The sequence below is a fragment of the Accipiter gentilis genome, chromosome 6, assembly GCF_929443795.1.
Source record: "Accipiter gentilis chromosome 6, bAccGen1.1, whole genome shotgun sequence".
Lineage (NCBI taxonomy): Eukaryota > Metazoa > Chordata > Aves > Accipitriformes > Accipitridae > Astur > Astur gentilis.
In genome coordinates, this window is record NC_064885.1 from 12554580 (window position 1) to 12575658 (window position 21079).

At 45.0% G+C, this 21079-nt stretch overlaps 2 protein-coding genes across 12 annotated transcripts in view; both read left to right on the forward strand.

Moving 5' to 3' along the window:
* The window catches only part of MTMR4 (myotubularin related protein 4), a 62784-nt gene extending 57918 nt beyond the window's left edge, over positions 1-4866 (forward strand). For all 9 annotated transcript variants that reach the window (XM_049802300.1, XM_049802294.1, XM_049802298.1 and 6 more), the window contains 4 exons: positions 82-1327; positions 1712-1822; positions 2115-2203; positions 2601-4866. In XM_049802300.1, coding sequence (XP_049658257.1) covers positions 82-1327; positions 1712-1822; positions 2115-2203; positions 2601-2778 — 1624 coding nt within the window. In that variant the 3' untranslated portion in view covers positions 2779-4866. The remainder of the gene's footprint in view (positions 1-81; positions 1328-1711; positions 1823-2114; positions 2204-2600) is intronic.
* A 6347-nt stretch (positions 4867-11213) lies between these two features.
* The window catches only part of HSF5 (heat shock transcription factor 5), a 28046-nt gene continuing 18180 nt past the window's right edge, over positions 11214-21079 (forward strand). For 2 of the 3 annotated variants that reach the window (XM_049803302.1, XM_049803303.1), the window contains exons 1-2: positions 11214-12109; positions 14925-15296. In XM_049803302.1, the coding sequence (XP_049659259.1) occupies positions 11308-12109; positions 14925-15296 (1174 nt within the window). In that variant the 5' untranslated portion in view covers positions 11214-11307. The remainder of the gene's footprint in view (positions 12110-14924; positions 15297-21079) is intronic. The other variant, XM_049803304.1, reaches the window with a different exon arrangement.

The following is a 21079-nucleotide window of genomic DNA, read 5'->3' on the forward strand; positions in this document are numbered from 1 at the left end:
CCTTCCCTCACCCAGTTTTGTCTGAAATGAGGGAAGTTTCGGGAGTTTTTTTAGGAGATTTGCTTTGCTTTTGGGTTCTAGATTACCAAAGACAAGATCTATGGATGACCTGCTCTCAGCCTGCGACTCCAGCAGCCCGCTGACCCGCACTTCTAGTGATCCCAACCTGAATAACCACTGTCAGGAAGTCCGGGTGGGTTTGGAAGCCCGGCACACCACCACTGAGGGAGCCGAGCCGCACTTGGGCGAAGGCAGTGCGGTGGCTACTGGAGAGACACAGCAGGTGGAGGAGCAAGAGGAAAACACTCCCCTACAAGCCAACAGCACTTGTAGCAGCTGTGCTGAGCATGAGGGGCATAGCAAGCAACTGAGCAGCTGGGCTTCTGTGCCAGCAAGCAGCGTCTCTCTGGAGGCAGAAAAGGGAAACAGAACATGCGTGGAGGAACTGGATGGCACCTGTCCAGCTCCAAATCCTTCTGGACAGGAAAATGTTGACAGGGTTTCTACCAGTTCTGGAAAGCAGTTAGAAACCTGTCCCCAGGAACCTTTGAAGGCTATTGGCATGGTGTCCAATGGAGGAGTCTGCCCCAAGAGAAACACCTCCTGCCAAGACATTCCCAGCCAGGAGTCCCTGGCACCAAGTGCCCCGTGTGGGAACACCCCAGGTCCTGCCCGGGGCATCCCCTGCCTGTATGAAGACAATGGGAAAGGCGATGCTGGAAGGAGTGTGCCCTGTGAGGAGCCTAGCCAGCTGGGGAGAGTCCCACTAGAGCAATGGCGTAAGCCCATTTCCCAGAGCCAAAGCAGTGAGTTCTCCTTCCTGGGGTCCAACTGGGACAGTTTTCAAGGAATGGTGACATCACTCCCCAGTGGGGAGCCCGCACCCAGACACCTCCTCTCCTACGGCTGCTGTAGCAAGAAGTTGAGCAGCAAACCTCTGCGGGCACCAGGCCTGTGCCTCAGTGGCCAGTGGTCTGCCAGAGAAGGTGCGAAACCCTCAGTCTGCTCTGGCCACATCAGCACACATTTTGCAGGCCCCACAGGGAAGCCCAGCCATTCGTGGCTACCCTGCCACCTGAAACAAGCGCCTGGTCCCAAGCATATGCCACCAAAATGTCCTTCTCCTGTGCCTCCTCTCTACCTGGATGATGACGGGCTCCCCTTCCCCACGGATGTGATTCAGCACAGGCTGCGGCAGATCGAGGCCAGCTACAAGCAGGAGGTGGAGCAGCTGCGCAGGCAGGTGCGAGAGCTGCAGCTGCGCCTGGACATCCGCCACTTCTGTGCCCCTCCAGCCGAGCCTCCGATGGACTACGAGGATGACTTTGTAAGTAACTGCCTCTAACACGCCAACTCTGGCAGCATGGCTCCAGCAGTGGTGGTCCCTGCAACCCCCCTCACATTGCCCTCTCCAGCCCACAGTTCTCACTCTCTTACTTTCAGAGTGGGTGGTTAAGATTGTTCCTGTGTTTCCTCAGCCCTGTTCCCCTCCTGTCCACATACTGTGTCCTCGTGCCACCTGAAGGTATCTCTGCTTCTTCAGGGCCAAGCAATGGCTCCTACACAGTCATGAATGCTTTACCTCCTTTGGCAGAGAGCTGTGGAGCCACCCATGTGCCCCCCGCAAACACTGAGTGTGGCCAGAGCAGGGAATGCCTTTGACTGCAACTGAGGCAGCTGAGGGGACTTGTGACTTTGTCTCTTTTTGCAGACATGTCTGAAGGAATCGGATGGCAGCGACACTGAGGATTTCTGTTCTGATCATAGTGAAGACTGCTTGTCAGAAGCGAGCTGGGAGCCTGTTGATAAGAAGGAGACTGAGGTATGTGTCCTGTTACAGCAGCAGGAGAGAACGTTTCTTTTCTGGCAGCTAACTTTGGTGGTTTACGGCAGCAGAGAGTGGTCTGGAATCAAGGCAGAGAGCAGCCATCCATGTCCTGTAACACATCCTCTGCATCTTCAGCTGCTTTTGTGTCCGATAGAAGGGGACCTGTGGGATGGGCTCGCTCTGGGCTAACCTGTTGTGGCCCAAAGCCTGCACTGGGGTCCTAAGAGAGACCTAGTCGTTGTGGTGTTACAAACTGAAAGCTGATGAGGATTGGCGTTTGCCCTAGGTCACGCGGTGGGTTCCGGACCACATGGCCTCACATTGTTTTAACTGCGATTGTGAATTCTGGCTGGCCAAACGGAGGCATCACTGCAGGTAAAAAATATTATTGCTGTAGTTTCACTCTTCTTCTTAGCCTGTTTCTTGCAAACCTCACAAAATGCTCGTCTGTGATGTTTGTTCCCTCCAGCTCCCAGGAGAAAGTTTTAGGTCTTTATTCACCAGGCCTTATAAATTCCCTGCAGATTTCCATTCCACATAGTTCTTGTTTCTCCTTTACCAAGGCCTTTGATCCTTCTCCTGGCTAGTAATGCCCGGTAGTCCCTTTTTCATGCTAGCCACTTTTTAGCTTGCGCTCGAGACCACAGTACATACTTTAAGAAACATGTTGACAAGTCATAAGTACGGCTGGTACTTCACCCCTTTGTGCTTGCTGAAGTCTTGCTGTGGAGTTCCCAGCTCTCTTTTCACTGTTTTTCTTGCTCCTTGACAGGAACTGTGGGAACGTGTTTTGTGCTGGTTGCTGCCATCTGAAGTTGCCCATCCCTGATCAGCAGTTGTATGACCCTGTCCTTGTTTGTAACTCCTGTTATGACCACATCCAAGTGTCTCGTGCCAGGGAGCTCATGAGCCAACATCTGAAGAAACCCATTGCCACAGCTTCCAGCTGAATGCCAGACAAGAGACCTGTCTAAGCCCAGCCTTTTCTCTGATGGGTTTGAAGGGTGACTCTGCCTCCACTGTAATCGTGAAGGCCGTTGGTGCAACACTTGAACGCCAAGCTTGAATGCACTGTCTTCAGCAGTCTTACTATCAATGTGGAGCAGAGGAGCTCAGATTAGAGAGTATGGTGTGTGTCCCCACTCTGGTACCAGTGGGCCCGTACCTTGTAGTCTGACAACCTAGGGCTAAAGAGGGGATTGCAACCTCTCTGTGTTGTGGGCTGGAAAGCAATGTTTTCACAGATATTGCCTGTGCAAAGTACCCCCAAAGCAATAGAAAGGCATGTTTAGAACCAACTCCCCCTACAAAGGCAGGCTGCTGTATGAGAAGGAAGAGGGCAGACTCCAGGTGGTAACGTGTGCTTTGGAAGGGTCTCAGCCTGGAGCAGTTCTGTAGATTCTCTTTCCATGAGTGTGATTTGCGATCAGCTTGGTGAACAAGACTCACTAGCCATCACTAATTGATTTTCTCTTGAGCGTTGAAGAGAAATTCATTCTGGCTGAAAACGGGCCGAGCAGATTTTGCCCGTTTTCACGCTCCGCTAGGATTGGTGAATGCATTTGACTTTGCCCCTGCCCCCCAACACTGCGGGGAGATGGGAGATTGGCTTTTTCACTTCTGCTCTGCCCGTCTGCTTTGTCTGCGATCGTGTCACAGCCTGGTACTTACACAGGAATGGCACCCTGATCCTCTCCTGGCATGGAAACAGAACTCGTGTTCCTGTGTTGCTCCTCCTCCCCTTTTCTGCCCTCAGCTCTCCACTTTCTACTGCTCTTTATCCTGAAAACTTGATACCTTGAGGGTATAGGCCATAATGTGTTGTTTTACCTCCTGGAATGTGCTGTCTGGTGTATGTGAGGGTTTCAGTCCAAATGCTGCTATATATTTCTGTGCACTTAATGTAACCCGAAGAAGGGAGAATGAAGCATCGATACCAAAACGGGGGTGGGGAAGGACACTGGCTGACATAGACACTACGGTCTGTGCTTTTCACTTTAGGATGTACAGCCAAGCTACAGAGATAAACGTGACATGTGGCATCTGCTCAGTGGTGGAAACAATCTCTCTGACTTGCCCCAGTGATACCTAAAATGCCTCTTGAATTTGACTTCTTTTTTGTCTCCTGTACAGTGGTCAAAGTTCAGAGTTGCCAACTTGTAATTGTCTCTCTACTTCCTCTTTAAACTAGAGAGCAGGAATCCCAACCCATTATAAGGGAAAGGAACTGGGTTTAGAAAGGAGGGAAGGTTTAGAAAGAAGGTGGGCTTTTAATCCCTAGATCCCTTGGGAAGTATCCATCCTGCCTCCTTTCTAAGAAATCAGCGGATATTAATGAGGAAGAAAAGTTTGAAAGTGGGGCATTTCTTTGCAGAAATGCAGGTTTTCTTTCCAGCTAAATGAAAATGTCCGATATATTCTGCACCTCATGAGCTGAGACTTCATATGTGGGGGGGAGGACCTGTGAGGACATTTGATTTACTAACAAGGCAAAGTACTGTACACTGTTGTGATCTCCCAATTCTTTTTGCTAATGGTTTGTCATCTCCATCGGAGGGAATGGAATAATGACCCTTTCCTGCACTTTGATATGTCAGCCTCTGGTTTCGTAAATCCCAATAGTGCGAGCAAAGCTAGCATCATCTGAAGACCCTGTACTTACTTGGACTCTGCTTCTTTTCCATACTGGGAACAACCAATATGGCTTTGGGAAGAGAAGGCACCTTGCTTCGGATTCTCCCCTGCCTTGTACCTTGCAGTCATTGCCAGACATGGAAGGGTGACCAATGGGCTGGCAGAAGAAACTGGATTTGCTCCTGTTTTGCACATGTTGGAATGACTGCAAGCAATAAGGAAGCCAGAAACTAGGTACTCCTGGCCCTTCTGTTCAGGCCATTAGTCCAAACTGCTTTTAGCTCTTGTGAGTTTCAGCGTCACAATGTGCTGGCCAAAAACTCTAAAATCAGTTTGATAGCATTGTGACAAACAAAATGTGCTGTACGACTCAATACAGTCGAAATAAAATCTCTATATTAGTGCTGCTGTGTTGGGAGCCATTCTTTCGTTTGTGGTGAATTCTTTCTTCTTGCACAGTGTTTCCCAGGCTGCTGTTACCTGCTAACTTTTCCCTTGATTAAGGTATGTTAGGAATTTAATATCCCTTCTCACAAATAAGAATCAAGGGTAGGACACAAAGCACCCTATGCTATGCTCTTCTGCTCTAAGGCCCTCTGCTCTCTTCCAAACAAACCTGTAGCTGCCCAAGATACCAGCCCCTTCCAGCCTCTCCCATAATGACTTGGTGAGGAATTTTTCTTTTCCAAGGAAGAGCTGTTAGGCAGGATTCACTAGCTCTTCACCAATGTGTTTATACCACTTTTTTTGCTTGGTGGGCTGTATGGATGTGTTCCTCTATGCAGGATGAGGGATGGGAAATGTTGTGCTCCATCAGCTTGATGTGCAAATGGTGATGCAGGTAAGTTACAGTTTGTGGTGGAGCTGGGGAGAGTCTTCTAGAAAGCCTGTCCTCAATTTAAAGCATTCAGGGATCTTAAAATTAAGCTGTTCCCTGGTGAACTACTCCCATAGTTCAAGTCAGTGTTCATGTCAAGACAGGTAGTACCTAAATGCTTTGTTGCATTAGAAACATTAGGAGCAAGGTAGCTTGTCGCATTTAAAAATTAACCATTGCTTCTGAAACAGTAACACAGAAGAAGGTCATGTTTGGAGGCAATGTTGCTGAATGTTCATCAGGAATGATGCCTTTACAAGAAAGGACAGTCTACTGATTAACTTCCAGGCTCTTGTTGTAACAGTTCCAGTGTCAGCTTGACAGGCAGTGGAAGGCTGCCTGCTGGGACTGTTGTATGACCCTTTGGCTTCTCACCACCAGCTGGGATGATGCTTCAGCAGGATTTCCCCCTGTGCATTCAAAGTTGAACACAGGCATTTTGCCGAGACACTCATGACAGTTGTAATGCCAGGCTGGCCACACCAGCAAAGGGCACTTAATGCTCGTGATCATTGAGCACAGAACAAAGCATTATCACTTAAAGAATATAAAGCCATAATTTGCCAACACATTCAGCCTGAGGTAATCTCTATGTGCACTGAAATGTGTCTAAACCTAGCACAGACAGTGAGATCAAAGCCTTCCCCTATCAGTGCACTAACTGGTATGAATTCTTAGAAAATTAACAACCGGAACTGCTTATGTTGTACCATAATATCTCAACAGCCACTGAACAAAATAAACATAGATTTAGGTGTAGTGAGAAGCCAAGTCAAGCTTGCGATGGTTGGTATTATTTCACTGCTAAGCCATTAATAGATAATGCTGAAACTGCAGGGGATGTGAGGAGATATGTTAAGCCTTGGTTACGAAGGAAGAAAAGAGGAAAGAACGTGATGTGTGGCCTTCTTGTGAACCCTGTGAGTGCTGAGCAGGAAACAGTTTAAAGTGGGAGACATGGACAAGAAGGATGCAGGCTTTCTGAGGGTGCATTTGGTATGGTTTTGTCTGTTCAGTTTTCAGTGTAAGAGTGAAATAGTATGTTTTTCTCCCAAAACATTAGGTTTCTGTGAAAGCGAACTTCAGGCACTGCTGCTTTTTTATGGTACCTTGGGTATTTCAGTATCTCCCAAATTAAAACTAATACTCCAAATTGTCCTTAGATGCTGCACACAGTCTCCAGTGTATTTAAAATCATAACTAGAAAAAAAAGTTGCCCAAAGCAGCACCCTTCAGTTGCACAAAGTTTAGACCAGTCATGCAACTTTACTCTCCCAAGCAAGCGTAGTTTTTACTGACGTGTTTGTGTGCAATTCTTTCTTATCAAATGCCCAGTCAGTTCCAAGTCCCTGTGTCAGCCTCTGTGTTGAAAAGCAAGGTGCTGTGTGGCCCTGCAGGACTGGCCCATGCTAAGTGGAGTACTCAGGTGGGGCGACAGCAGCCTAAGGATAAGCCTTGGTTGGAGGGTATTTGCAAGCTTTGTATGTCCTGGGACAAAACATTCATCATTGCAGCTGCCACTACTCTTTCCTGACAGAGTGTAAAGCATTGTCACCTTCTAATAAAGTAGTCATATTGTTCAAAAACCAGCTAGAAATTTGATAGAGTGGCAAAGAACAATGTATCTTCACTTGTAGCCAGAAAAAAAGGCAGATTTTTGTTTAGATTTGCAGAAAGATTAATTTTTTTTTTTTTTTAATGGCCGCAAAGACACTTGCCAAGGGAAAGCATTTGGTACAGCTGTGTCAGAAATAAAGACTAACATGTGTGGCTTAACAGATTCAGGATATACACTGTGCAGAGCATCTTCCTTTTGAATGCACAGTAAGCTAGCTATTTGCTAAAATAGTTTACTTCAGTGCTATTGAAAGAAGGGAGGCACACAGCATCACAGACTTGTAACAGGTGTGCATTTAAAGAGGAACAAATTTAATAGTCAACAAAGCCAGAATTCCTGCAGAGAACTGCAGTTCCCAGTTAGTGATCGAAATGGGAGGCAGCAGTAGTGCTACCAGACCCATAGCTGTGCATGAAGAAACTGGGGCCACGGGGAGGAGGGAGCCCATGCTGCTGGGCAGATTGTGCTTCTTACCTTTCTTCAGAGCCAGAGCATTGTACTTTGGGGAAGAAAGAGTGAAAAGCATAGGTCAGTGTTGGGCTGGAAGGGTGACAAGGCAGGTGTTGAGTGAAGACTGGAGGGGGAGTTAAAAGCGTGCATGAAAGGAGAGGTAGAGAGGAAGCAGCTGTAAGGCTGGCTGAAAAGGCAGGGCAATGTTACCTGTAAATCCTGTGCAGTCCAACAGCTTTTTACTGAGCTACACCATTTCTTGCTAAAAAGCATTTCATTATTATTGTTCCATTCCAAGCGAGAGGAAACTTCCAGTGCTCCCCAGAATAAGTTGTTCTGGGGAGCCCGTGTGTTAAGTCTAAGGCACGAACAGTTCAGAGGCCGATCTACCAAGAGAGCTGAAGGGACCATTATCTGTCTTCTCATTATCAGGCTTGCTTGGCGAGTCAAGCACACTTGCTGCCAGAGAGCTACAAAGCTGTTCCCTTCATGCTGTACCTCCTGCCACATCTGCTGTAAGATCGTGTCTCGTGTGACCTGGCATGAGTAGCAAGGCGCTGGAAGGTGCGAGCCATGGCTTTGCCGGGAGCTTGCAGCACTCTGGATGCTGATGAAAAACATGATTCTGCCTTTAAAAAGTCATCTGTTTTGCAGCTACGGGCTCAGCTTCAAAGTACGGAAGGAAATGCTTAAAAGGGACCTATGTTTCTGGGCATTAGTTTCAGGGTTTTTTTAGTTTTAGGGGCTCAGTCTCTGCATTTCAGTTATAGACTACATATTGCTGGCTCTGACCTCAGTTATGGATGATATAGTAAAAAACTCACCTATCCCACTGTCAGGTAATCTTCTTGGACTCCTGCTGCACAGGGAGAGAAGAGAAGCCTTAAATCATTTCATTGAAGACAATCTCAGGAACGCTGAGAAAATGTTTTTGTGAAGTGGGCTTTTTTTCTTGGTTTTTCAGGTTTGCATTCCGTATGCTTTACTTAAGTTTTGGCTGTTTACACTAAGCAACCATTACGTAATTCTTAAGTGAATAATTACTGAGGAAATAAAAATGCAAAGCCACTTGGGATAAAGGCAGCATGAGTTCACTAGAATTGTAGGCCATTAATTCCTTAGGTAAAGCAACATTCTTCTATTGTGCAGGATTTTAGCTTTAATGATAATGCTGACAAAATTTCTGCTCCTTCCTGCTGTTGCTACTGACTCAGAATAATGATAAATGTGCTAAATGTGCCAAAGACAGGCAGAGACTGAGAGAAACAATCAGCCAGTCTGCTGAAAAAGAGGCAAAAATAATGTCTTCTAATCTCTCCTTATCATCATTTTTCCTTGTCCTGTTTCCTGTTTTACCTGTCTGCTTTAATTTCAAGTGAGGAACTCTGTTAGCAACCCCACCCAAAATATTTAATCTAGTCAGTCTAACATCTTTTTCCTCACTTCAGCTATGCGGAAGAGCAGAGTGAGTTTGCTTTCATTTTACAAATAGGAACAGTTTCCCACCAGTTCATTCAATTTTGTCCCTTCTCCAAAACTTACTGCACTTTCACTTGCCTTGGTGGTTTGAGGCTGTGCTGCAAACCAAAGCAATAAGGATGATTTCAGTTAAAGAGGTGTTTGGTTTTGTACCTTCTTGCTGAGAAGTCTTATGACAACTCTAAGGTAATTTAAGGCCAAGAAATATGCAGGTGCTCAAACTTCTCACTACTTTCTTGCTCTAAGGGCAGCCAAGACAGAGGAATGTAATTTTCTTCTGTCACTGCTGGTGACCCATGGGTACGTTGCAAGCAGAGAGAGATTACCACACTCTTCCTTTCCCAGCTCCTTGCTCTTCTTCCCCTTTTGATTCATAGCAGATTCTTGTTCTAAAGCGGTAAGAATGGTTATGCTGGGGGGGGGCGGGGGGAAGTCCTTGTAGCATGCCTCCAGTCATAGCTAACAGCAGAACCCCAAGAAGAGTTTAGGAGGGCAGATGTGTACTAGTACATCTCAGGTATGAACTCTGAGCTTCCTCCAGTGCACAGTTTGGGGACCAGCAGTGACAAAGGTGCTGACTTTAAGAGCCCTGGATGTACTTTTCTTGTGAATCTAGCTTATCTCCCCACTACCACCCCCCAGCCAAGTAACATTCTGGTACCCAAAACATCCCATAGCAATTAGTTCCCCAGTTTCCATGTGATTAAGTACCTGATTTGATTTCTTCTATTTGGTGTCCTTCATTAGTCACGCTCAGCTCCTTTATGTTACCTACAATTTTACTACCTACCTTTTTATACAATAAGACCCCCTCTGAAGATTTCTTCTTCAGTACTTCTTTCTGTTGCAGCTAGTTCGTATTCTTGATGCTGATTTTCTCTATCCCATTTTAATTCTACCTGAGCTATCCTAGAGTGGGAAAGATCAGAACTGCAGAAGTTCGGGGGGGGGTTTAGGGCAAATGTGACACTTATAATTCCTGATTTGTTCTGTATTCCTCTTCCAGTCCCTTCTGAACTAATTTTCTTTTCCTTTTTGTGAACTGCCAGTGAACTTTAAGCTGATGCTTTCAAACATCTGCTCTAACTTCATCATTTCTTTCATGAGTGGTAATCATCAGTTCAAAGATCATCACCATGTTCATCAAATTAGGATTATGTATCATATGTTTACCAGTGCTGCGTTTCCCCGATGCCCAGTGTCTTCCCCAATCAGTAGGTACCAAGGTAGTAGATCTGCAGTCCTTCACCATGCTGTTGTCCTGAAGAAGTTAGGATGATCAGCAGAAATCATCACCTCGTTCTCCACCTTCTTCTCAAGATTATTACTCTGCGCGGTTGAATTTAACTCCTTTTGTGAAACCCGGCCCTTCAGCCCCTTCTTTATTTCCTATCATTCGACACCACCGAACACCCCTCCAGCGCAGTCCTCCTCCACCCACATGTGTTTGAGGCCGGGTCCTTGTGAGGACCGCATTTTTAACCTTTTTCCATGGGTCTGGGCTGGTGGCACGGTGTCCACCCGGGCTTTGCTTCAGGGACCTCCAGTCTCCCACGGGGACGGCCCCGGGCTGGCAGCGGGGCCGCTCCGAGCAGCAGGTTTCACCCCCAGGGCTCAGCCGCCTGCTCCCTCACGGGATCGATGTGAGCTGCCGGTGGCACCAGGGCTGAAGGGGGCGGCGGGGCCGAGAGGACCGGCAAGCCTGAGGGGACGGCGGCGCGGAGGCGATGGCGGTGCTGAGGGGACTGTGGGGCTGAGGGGAGGAGTCAGCGGGGCTGAGGGGACTGGGGGAGCTGAAGGGACTGGGGAAGCTGAGGGGGTCGGGGGAGCTGAGGGGGATGGCAGAACTGAGGGGACTGTGGGGCTGAGGGGAGGAGTCAGCGGGGCTGAGGGGACTGGGTGGTCTGAGGGGACTGGGGGAGCTGAAGGGACTGGGGAAGCTGAGGGGGTCGGGGGAGCTGAGGGGGATGGCAGAACTGAGGGGACTGTGGGGCTGAGGGGGATGGAAGAGCTGAGGAGGAGAGTGGGGGGCTGAGGGGGATGGCGGTGGCTGAAGAGCCTGGGGTAGCTGAGGGGACGGGAGGGGCTGAGGGGGGTGGTGGGTCTGAGGGGGGTGGCAGGTCTGAGGGGACCCGAGGGAGCTGAGGGGGATGGCAGCGGCTGAGGGCACCGGGGGTGCTGGGGGGGATGGTGGAGCTGAGGGGACCAGGGGGGCTGAGGGGTGAGGGGGATGGCGGGTCTGAGGGGACCGGGGGCTGAGGGGGATGGCGGCGGTTGAGAGGGATGGTGGGTCGTCTGAGGGGAGCGGGGGAGCTGAGGGGGATGGGGGAGCTGAGGGCGCTGGGCGCACTGAGGGGCATGGCGGAGCTGAGGGCACTGAGGAGCTGAGAGGCATGGCGGGGCTGCGGGTGTGCCGAAGGGATGCCGGGGCTGCGGGGGAGAACCGGCGCTGAAGGGATGGGGGGGCCGGCCCCGGCGCGGCGGGCCGCGCGTCGTGAGCCGGGCACGTGCCGAGCTGCGCGCGGGCCGGCACGGGCGCTGGGGGGCGGCCCTCGCGCGGCGGCCGTTAGAACGCGCGCAGATTCCGCGTCTTTCAGATTCCGCGCCCTTCAGATACCGCGTCCTTCACTCCCCGCCGGCATGGAGGAGCCGCGGCTGTCCGCCCCCATCAACCCCAACAACTTCCCGGCCAAACTGTGGCAGCTGGTAAACAGCCCACACTACCGCTCCATCTGCTGGGACGCCCGTGGCGAGGGGCTGCTCATCGACCAGCAGCTCTTCGAGAGCGAGCTGCTGGGCGCGGGGCTGAGCTGCTCCACGGCGCCAGCTGACGATGGCACGGCAGGAGCTGCCGACTTTTTCAAGACCAAGAACTTCACCAGCTTCATCCGACAGCTCAACCTCTATGGCTTCCGCAAGGTCATGATGGGGCCGGTGGGCAGTGTGGTGGGGCCTGGACCTGGGCCTGGCCTGGGGGCTGGCACTGGTGATGGCGGCGCCTCCACCGGGCCCCTGCACCACTTCCACAGCCCCAACTTTCGCCGTGACCGCCCCGACCTCCTCATCCACCTGAAGCGCCTGACGCGCACCAACAAGGCGAAGCTGGCTGCTGGTCTGGAGGTGACCAGCCGCCCACCCAACCGCTTCCAGCGGGTGCTGGGCACGTCGCTGCACATGGACCCACTGCTGCCGCCCTCGACACTTGGCAAGGCCAAACGGCCCGGTAAGGCGGGGCGGGCCATGCGGGGCCGTGGTGGGTTTGAGAAGCACTGGGTGGCATGGGGTTTGAAAATCAGCACTGCCCTGAGGGAGGAGGGTTACCTGTCCTTGCTGTTGGCTGCTCAGTTTACCCGGTGTAGGAAAATGGTTGTTCTTCATGCAGGTAGATCTCCTGCCAGTAAGCATGGGTAACATAGTCCACACAAGTGTTTCAGTCTGCCTGTGGACTACAGTACAGTCCCCATTACATATTACACTAAGAACGCCTTCGCCTGATCTCTATGGAGCTAGCACAGCTCTAACAGGTGAAAGTTACTCCTACTTGCCCATCAGTAGGGATGCTTAATAAGCTCTCATTAAATGTGTGAAACAGTGGGTCATCTGAAGTGACAACTAGAGCTTCCTGTCAGTTTTGTGCAAAGGAGAAAAGACCTGATAGCAAGATTTCTGTCAGCTGTCTCCTGAAAAAGAATTGCAAGCTAGATAGTTTTTAAAGAGGATTGAATGAGTAGGTGAGAGCTAAAGAGAAAATAATATTGTTGAAAAGCCCCAGAACATGTTTCCTTTCTTTCTAACCCTCATTGAGAGGATCTGAGTTTTCCAAGACAAGTCTAAGCTCTCAGAGGATTATTCCACAAATTCCATATAAGCATTGTAGTTGAAGCTGTGTAAGGAAGATGTGAATATCTTGTTTTGCGATGCTCTTTGTTCAATTGAACTGTGGGCTGCTACCAGAAGAGCAGTCCTACTGCCGTTCCCTTGGTCATGTGTTAACCACCATCTTCCTTGCAGCTGATACAGCAACTGTGTTGGTTCAGCACAATGATCTGAAGACAAGACTTGAGCGGCCTGTTTGTGGCTGGCTGTCAGGCCAGGGTGATGCACCACATGGGTGCTGCAAGGCTTGGTGCAGAAGAAGTGGCAGGACTGTGCAATCAGAAGGGGAGAAGCAGTTGGTGGTACTGCTTCCTGCAGCACTAGCCTGCATTTAGAACAGAGTAGGATATTATGATACTTATTCTTGGTTACTGTTTCAGAGTAGGAACTGTCATCTAGTTCATACGGTGTTTTCTATGATGTGTGTGGAACTACATCTGTAATACCAAGAAAACAAAATTAAGCATGTGAGAAGGGAAGGAACTTCTCTCAATACCAAGGCTAGGAAGCATTAATTAAAGATTTGGTGTTAACATTGTTAAGACTAAGATAAGTCATTACAGACGTCTTCAATGAAATCTGGTCTGACTGATGTACTGCAGGCCATTGGTAGAGTAAATGCTAAGAAAGAAACAGCCTTTTAATTTTTTGGCCTCTTTATGGGTGCAGTTTTAGAGAGCTTTTGCTCTAGGAGTCTCAGTTTCTAGAAAGACAGAAAGAACAAGGAAAACATCGGGCTTTATATGCAGTCGAGTTCTGACAGGCTGACCATTTACTGTGTGCTCTGTACTGACTATTTAGGGGCATGCCTTTGCTGTAAATGTGAGGTAATTTGATAGATAAAAGATATTTTTGTTTGCAAAGTGTCAATCTGTTCCAAATGTCTTGCAACATGTAACTCTGTGTTGAACATCCACGAACAATTCCGGTAAAGCCACTGGTGCTTCGTAACTTGGCATCCTGTGGTGTCTTGTTTATGAGTTAAAACTAGATAATCTTAATTTCCCTATCCAAAAGTAAAATATAAACAAAAGAATTCTCATCCCTCTGTTCATTCTCTGTTTTTATATGGTAAAAATACTGAACAGGAAATAGTCTCATACATTAACTCTTACTACATTTTCAGGGCCAGTGCTATTTATTTAGTGATTCTTAATGATTTAATATGAACTTGTAGAATAATGACTGTATGTTACCCATTTCTTGAATTAGTTCCCATCAGAGGAGTGAAAGAGGTAGATGTGAGGCTATTTTGTAAAAAGTCCTTTAGAGTGAGAATTGGGAACTACAGGTCTGAGAAAGCCTGACTTCTCGATAAACCCTGTTGATGTAAATGATCCTGAAACTTATAATTAGCATGGCTATATACAACACCGTGGAAGAGTCACAAATGCAGTATTTCTTTTAGGAATTCACTGAGCATAAATGTTCTTGGTGTTACTGTCAGTGTTTCAACAAAGTCACCAAAACCTCTAACAGAAATCAAGCTGTTACGGTATAAGAACAAATACGATTTCATGAAATAATAACTGACTAAGAGAGGAAACTAAGGGCAGAATAAAAGGAACATCTAGGAAATAACAAAATGGCAAATTTTGGCATATTTTAGTCTAAACAACTATTTGAGCTGACTGGAAAAAATTTGGCTTTGATTTTTTTTTTCTTGACAAATTAAAGGACTTGTCATAAAGTACTTTCAAAGCCACTTGGAGGATTTTGACATTGCCCTTCCCATAGCTGTCTATGAACTGTCAGCTTTGGAGTTTGGTAGTCTTGTTTTACAATTTCTCTTTTTTTTTTTTTTTTTAACTGTATTGCCCAATTTAACACACAGTACTTTCTAAATTACTTTTGTTTGGTTTAGTAAATTACAATGCATTTGATTTATAGCACGTTTCTAAATACTGATAACTTGTTACTGCAAGTTTAAGGAGATTGAATGCTACATAGATAACTCTCCATTGGCACTGCACTCATGCCACTGCAGCAGTTACTGGATGTTCACCTGTAAGAAGGCAGTCTGTTTCTGGATTAAGTATATTGGAGCAAGGGCAGTCTTCCCAAATAATGTTGTAGAGTCTTGGCTCCTCATACTGCCTTTCATTGCCTGTGAAAACTCCTTTCCTTAACACTTGTTCCACTTTATTTTGTACCCACTGCAGGACTGCTGACTGTAGGACAGTTTCATCAACCTTATCCTCAAGACAGTTTCCGGCCTTACTCCTACATATCGACCTCATCCCAGAACAATGGCACTTTACCGACAAAAAGTTTAGCTTGGACTCCAGTGCCTTCCAGAACATGGCAGGGTTCTCTTGGTTTGCTTCCAGGGCATGAGGCTTCCCCAACTTTTCCAAATAGAGGGGTTGCCTTTCCGGTACACCAAGGGTTTTCAACACAGGTCACATACACAGTCCGGCCTGTTTGCTCTGTTCTGCCACTTAAGCAAGGGTCTCAAAACATCACCAGTTCCCTTCCAAAATACAGCAGCTATGCATCTTCAGTGCAGTACTCGCAAGCCTACCATCCAACAGGTAAGAAAAAAAATTTCTGCACTTGCTTTTCAAAAAGATATTTAAAAGTGATGCTTTAAAAAATATTTTTCTATAATTCTCTGTCATGTGTATATCTCAAGTGAGAAATAGATAGAAAGTGTAAAGTCTAAAAGGAAGACAGATCTTTAAACCAAAAAGATTTTCTGTTTCGTATTCCTTTCCTTCCTCCAGATTTTGAGCATCCCCTGGTGATTTTCCAGGTAGCCTCTCTGTTGAGGTTAAAGGGTGAGGAGAAAAACATTTGTCCACAGTGTTAGGTTAACTTTCATATTTTTTTTAATTAAGCAAAACTTGGACAATGATGCTAAAGCACTGAGTACTTGTTGAAAAGTAGTATACTAGTCCCAGGTCTTGTGTTTTCCCAGGTTAAGTTTTTAAAGTTAAAGATCAGTCAAAAGTATTGTGTAGAATATTTCATTGTGCTCATACTATTTTCATATCTTAATTTTTTTTCTTGCTTAGCTTCTTTATGTTGTATTTTTTTCATGCACTGAAGACTAGAAAGCACAAGTCTTCACTCCTTTCTTTTGTCTAAAATGTTTCTGCTAAAATTTTCAGTCTCATTTAACTGTTTTTATTCGTCAGAAGAGAAGTTGAAGCAAATTATTGTTCTTTTCCTTGACCTTACCTTGAATTGGAAAAATCATGTGATAGGTTATTTTTTGGGGGGTGGTTGTGTGTCTGGTTTTTTTTTTAATTTCCCTAAAACTTCTGAAACTCAGAACATAGTGACTCTTTCCTTGAACAAACTAAAGTTCAGTTATTATTCTTCCTTTCTGCCTGTTCCTTCCTTGGCAGCTGCACCTTCACTAAGATAGATATTCCCTGTTTAGAAATCCTACATGTGGTGGCTGCTGTCTTTCTCCAAGTACACAGTGAAATCTTCACGCCTTTTGTGTGTGTCTTCTGAGACTTCTGCTGAGAATGTTTCAGACAATAATTGCTAGTTTCCATAACATCATTTTTATCAAGGATTCTGAAGAGCGAGGCATTTCTTGTGGACACTCTTAAATGTTTCAGAGACAGGCAACTTTTGCCATGTGCTCCTTGCCCCATGCTACTTACAAAGATTACTGTGGTGGCTAGAGCCTGCGTTACCAGCTGCAAACTATTATGTCTCCTACCAGGAGCAGGGTGTCCTGAGAACTGTAGAACTATAGAATGATTTGGGTTGGAAGGGACCTCCAAGATCATCTAGTTCCAACCCCCCTACCATGGGCAGGTTGCCCAAAGCCTCTAGACCAGGTTGCCCAAAGCCTCATCCAGAATACCTGCTTAAGGTGGGAGATGGTTCCCACGTCACATTTCTGTCGGTTACAGAGCATAGGCTAAAATTCATTATACTGAATTTTAGATGTCTATATATCAGCTAGTCCCCCGGAGCTCTTCTGTAGTCATGGTAAGGAAATGGGCATCTTCAGGGTACAATTCCTATAGCTTGGTTTAGAGTTTGTCTTGGGCAGAGATTACTCATGTCCTGGAAAGCGCTGATTTTGCAGTACTGACTGGAGAGGAGTTGAGGGAGGCTAGCGTAGATTTAGACATGAGTATGTAGATCTCTATAACTGGATGATGCTAGTCTCTCTCGCTGGAGTAATAAAAGTTTAAAGAATAAATTGGCTATGTTGTACAGGTAAAATCTTCTGGGGTGGGAGGTGTGGGGAAGGGCATGATGAAAGCGTACCAGATTTTGCAAGGTACAAAAATTAAGGTGTAATTCAAACAAAAATAGAGAAACTTGTGGAATCTGAGGCTTTTGAAAACTCCAATGAATTCATTAGTAGTTCTGAGAAGATAAGTTTGACATTTCACTAGAGAGATTATACATCTTTTGATTTTCACTGTCACTTAGGACTGTATCAGTGTTTTTACTTCTGTCCCTGTGTATCTCAATCTCTCTGCTATCCCTTCTTCTCTATATTATACCATACAGAATGCTGAAAGCTTATTTCTTCATATGTCCACATGAAAAAGTCTGCTTTCCTTCATCTTGAGAGCACAGCACCAAGATTAGCTTATTTCGAAAGTGATAGTTAATCTTAAAATATGTATTTTATAAGTGAGGGGACTAAAGAATATATGTTAAGTCTTATTCTTGACTCTTTTCATTTCACTTTTGATGTCCCATTAGATTAAATCAAAGTAGAACTTTGTCAAAAGATTTCTTTTTATGTATATTCAGACTTGTTTGTTAACTTCAGCGACAAAAAGATTTCCCTGGTTTTTCATTAAGATTCTTATTGAAAGGGCAGTAAAATAAAAGATGCTCATCTGGATCTTTTTTTCCCCACTAGCATTAGACTGTAATTATTTTAAGGATTTAGTTCTGTTTGCTTTCAACTATCTGCAAAACCTTTGATAGTAGTGGGATTGCATCAAAGAAATGCAGTGAAGCTTTATTATCAGTATCCTAATAATGAAAAATCAGCCAAGGAAACTGTGTGAGAAATGTTAGTTACTGGTGCCACCTGACATTGCAAGTCCAGTCATGCCTTTCAAATACATCTGTGGCTGTAGGGTTCATTTACATATGATAACCTTTCTGGTGAGTGGTAGTTTAGGAGTAGTCATGTTATTCTGAATGATACACCCTCTGTTAAGGTAAGTAATTTTCTTTCTATGTAAGGCTTAAAATTCACATGGTCAAAAAGGGTTTCTTAAAATAAATAAGCAGCTGAAAACATCTGTTTTAACATAGCATGAATAGTGCCATATTTTCCCTTGAGAAAAGCAGACTAGATGCATTAGTAATGCACTTGTAAAACTAGTTGTAGGATTCATCTTGCCTAAGATTCATCTGAATGTATAATAGTTAGTTGTATATGCCTGGGCTTGTCATTTAGATTACATATATAGTCAGTAGAGAGAAACAGGCACCTCCCAGAGGTTGAGTCATTCCAACTTTCTTAGACATATGCCTTCGGAAGACAATTAATTTCTTTCTGAAGAACCTATTTGTTCATTGACTGTGCAAAGAGTTGACAACTGCTAGACACCTGAGTCTATGTAGCAGTAAGGCAATTAATCCCACCTAAATGTCTAAGTTCAAACAATATTGTCTTTCCCATTTTCCCTTATTGAAGAGACCTTGGGTATCACCTTAATTTTCATCAGTCTTCTGGTTGGTAAAGGATCGGAGCTTGCATAGTTTTTGTATTCAGGCCCATTCTGATGTGTTCATTGATCTGTCAGGAACAGGCACAGCTGCATTCCCTAATTTCCTGCACAGCTTTGAGTACTGTTGACCCAGCTGTCTGATGAGTACCTGCCTTCTCTTAGGCATAACTTTTGGACCTGACATGATAAGTTCACACTGAAAGGCTGGTCTTAAGGTTCTTCCTTAGTATTTCCCATGTAGTACATGCTTGAGTGGAATGGATGATGCCGGACAGTGTCAGTCTTATGCCATTTGGCCCAGTTGAGCTGATAATAATGCTTATTAATGTCTGTTGCTATCTTGAATGCATAGCGATGATACATGTGTTCCTTCAATTTCCAACAGATCTTTGGAGAAATTGTGGTGTTTTTTCAAGCTTGGAAAAGATATGCTGCTGATCATACTGGGTTTGCATTTATTTGGGGGCTTTCAGCTTTCCTGAGCTTGCATGTAGTATTGGAACCTGTAAAAAGCATGCAGTACAAATGTGTAGACATTGAACTGTAAGCATGGAGCTTTTTTGATGTTCTTAGATTTTATTTACACTTAGGCTCTAACTTCCAGATACATTGGCAAGATATATCTTTGCTAAAAACCATGGCTGAGCTCAAGCATAGCTGTCTGTGTCTATGCTACTATATCAGACTTTGCCAGGAAAAGTGTCTCAGTGTCTTGATCAGTTCTATCATTAGATCATTAGCCTGGTTAGCGCTCTCCCCCAAAAGTGCTGTGCTTAGTTCAGTGGCTGGCATGGGCTTGGGACCATTCCCAACAGGCTGTTTGGATGTGTCTGTTTTGACTTGGAAGAGTAAGAGATTTTAATAGTATTAACAGACTCTCTGCCAGAGAACGGATCTGGAAGCATTTAGTTTACTGGTAGAGCTGTGGCCATCATGTAGGAGGAAGATGTATATAAGAATGTGATGTTAATATTGTCATCTCATTTCTATCCAATTCATCCAACTTTTCCAATGTTGAGAAAACAGGATTTAGTGAATGCCGCAATAATTTTCTAATTAATAGTTCTCTGCTTTGGAGATAAGAATACTAGCCTTGATCAGACCAAATGTCCATATAGCTCATCATTTCCTCTGACGGTAATGTCCAAGGAAGAATGCAGGAGTAGAGCAAGCATGGACTGATGCTCTGCCAAAATACTCTAACAGTGTGGGCTCAGGGAATTAATAAACCATAATATGAGTTGTATTTAATAGCCCTCAGTGGAGTTCACTTCCATGAACTTGTCTGTTTCTCCCGACCAAAGTAGATTTGTGGCATATACATCATCTGTGACAAGGACTTAATTTCACAGTTTAATTGCATTTTGTGCAAAGAGCCACCTTTTCTTGTCTCTTTTGACCCTACTGCATATTCATTAAATCTCCTTTTGGGTTTTGTGGGAATGTGTCTATATCCATATGCCTCTCACTGCACCATTTATGATTTTAAATACTTCTATCTTAGTTCCTTTGGTTGCATTTCCTCTGGAATGGGGAATCCTGCCCCACTTAGCTCTTCCTTCAGGAAAGTGTTCTGTACATCATCCATGTTGCCTTACCTATAACCTGTTCTGTTATTTTCTTACTGAGCTGTAGAGTCCAAAAATATACATGGTGGTCAAGCTATGGGTGAATCATGGATTTATACAGTGGAGTAATAATGTTCCTATTTCATTCTCTGTTCCCTTTTGTATTATTTCCTAACAATCTGGTTGTTTCATTTTTTACTTTGGAGGTCTTTTTGACAGCAGCTTGAGCTGATATTTTTCTGAAACTTGCTACTATAATACTAGTATTATAGTATATAAATACTAGTATTATAGTTTATAAATAATCTAGTTCCCAATTATTGATTGACAACTAAAACCCCATCATTTTCTGTGTGAAATTAGTTTATTTTTCCTAAGTGCAGAGCTTTATCTGGTGGGTGGTGGCTTTGGGCAACTCATAAGATGGGTTTTTTTCAAATCTTCGTAGCTGACTGCTCTTTTCTGACGTGAATAACCTGGTATTATCACCAAGCATCACCTCACTGCTCACCTCAATTTTTAAAGTACTTTATTAAAATGATGAGCCGCATGACCTCCAGTACAGGTCATTGGGGAACCTCCACTGGTGACCTCACTTACCTGTGAAAAGTGACTATTTATTCCTATCTTCTGTGTTGTATCTTTAAAATACATTATTTTCTAAATTACAGCCTTCCCTCTCATGCTGTTGTTGCTCAGTTTTCGTAAGAGTTTCTGATGATGATTTTGTTAAAAGCTTTTTGGAAATCTATCGTATCAGCAAGATCACAGTTATCCACGTTTGCCTATCTACTGGAGGCCTTTCAAGACAACAATGAAGAATGACTTACCTTAAACAAAAAGTAGTCTTGTTGACTCCTTCCCTTTATATATTATCCAGTATCAACTAATTCTCTATTCCATTGTATTTCCTTCTAATTTTTCTTATTCAGCTGTCAGATTTATAGCTTGTATTTGCTTATACATTTTTTGTTAACATACTTCTAAATAACTTCCTTTAAAACTATTGGTTTCTTTGCCTGATTTATTTGCAACCTCTTTGGATATCCAAAGGTATTTTCAGTAAGTTTGAAACAT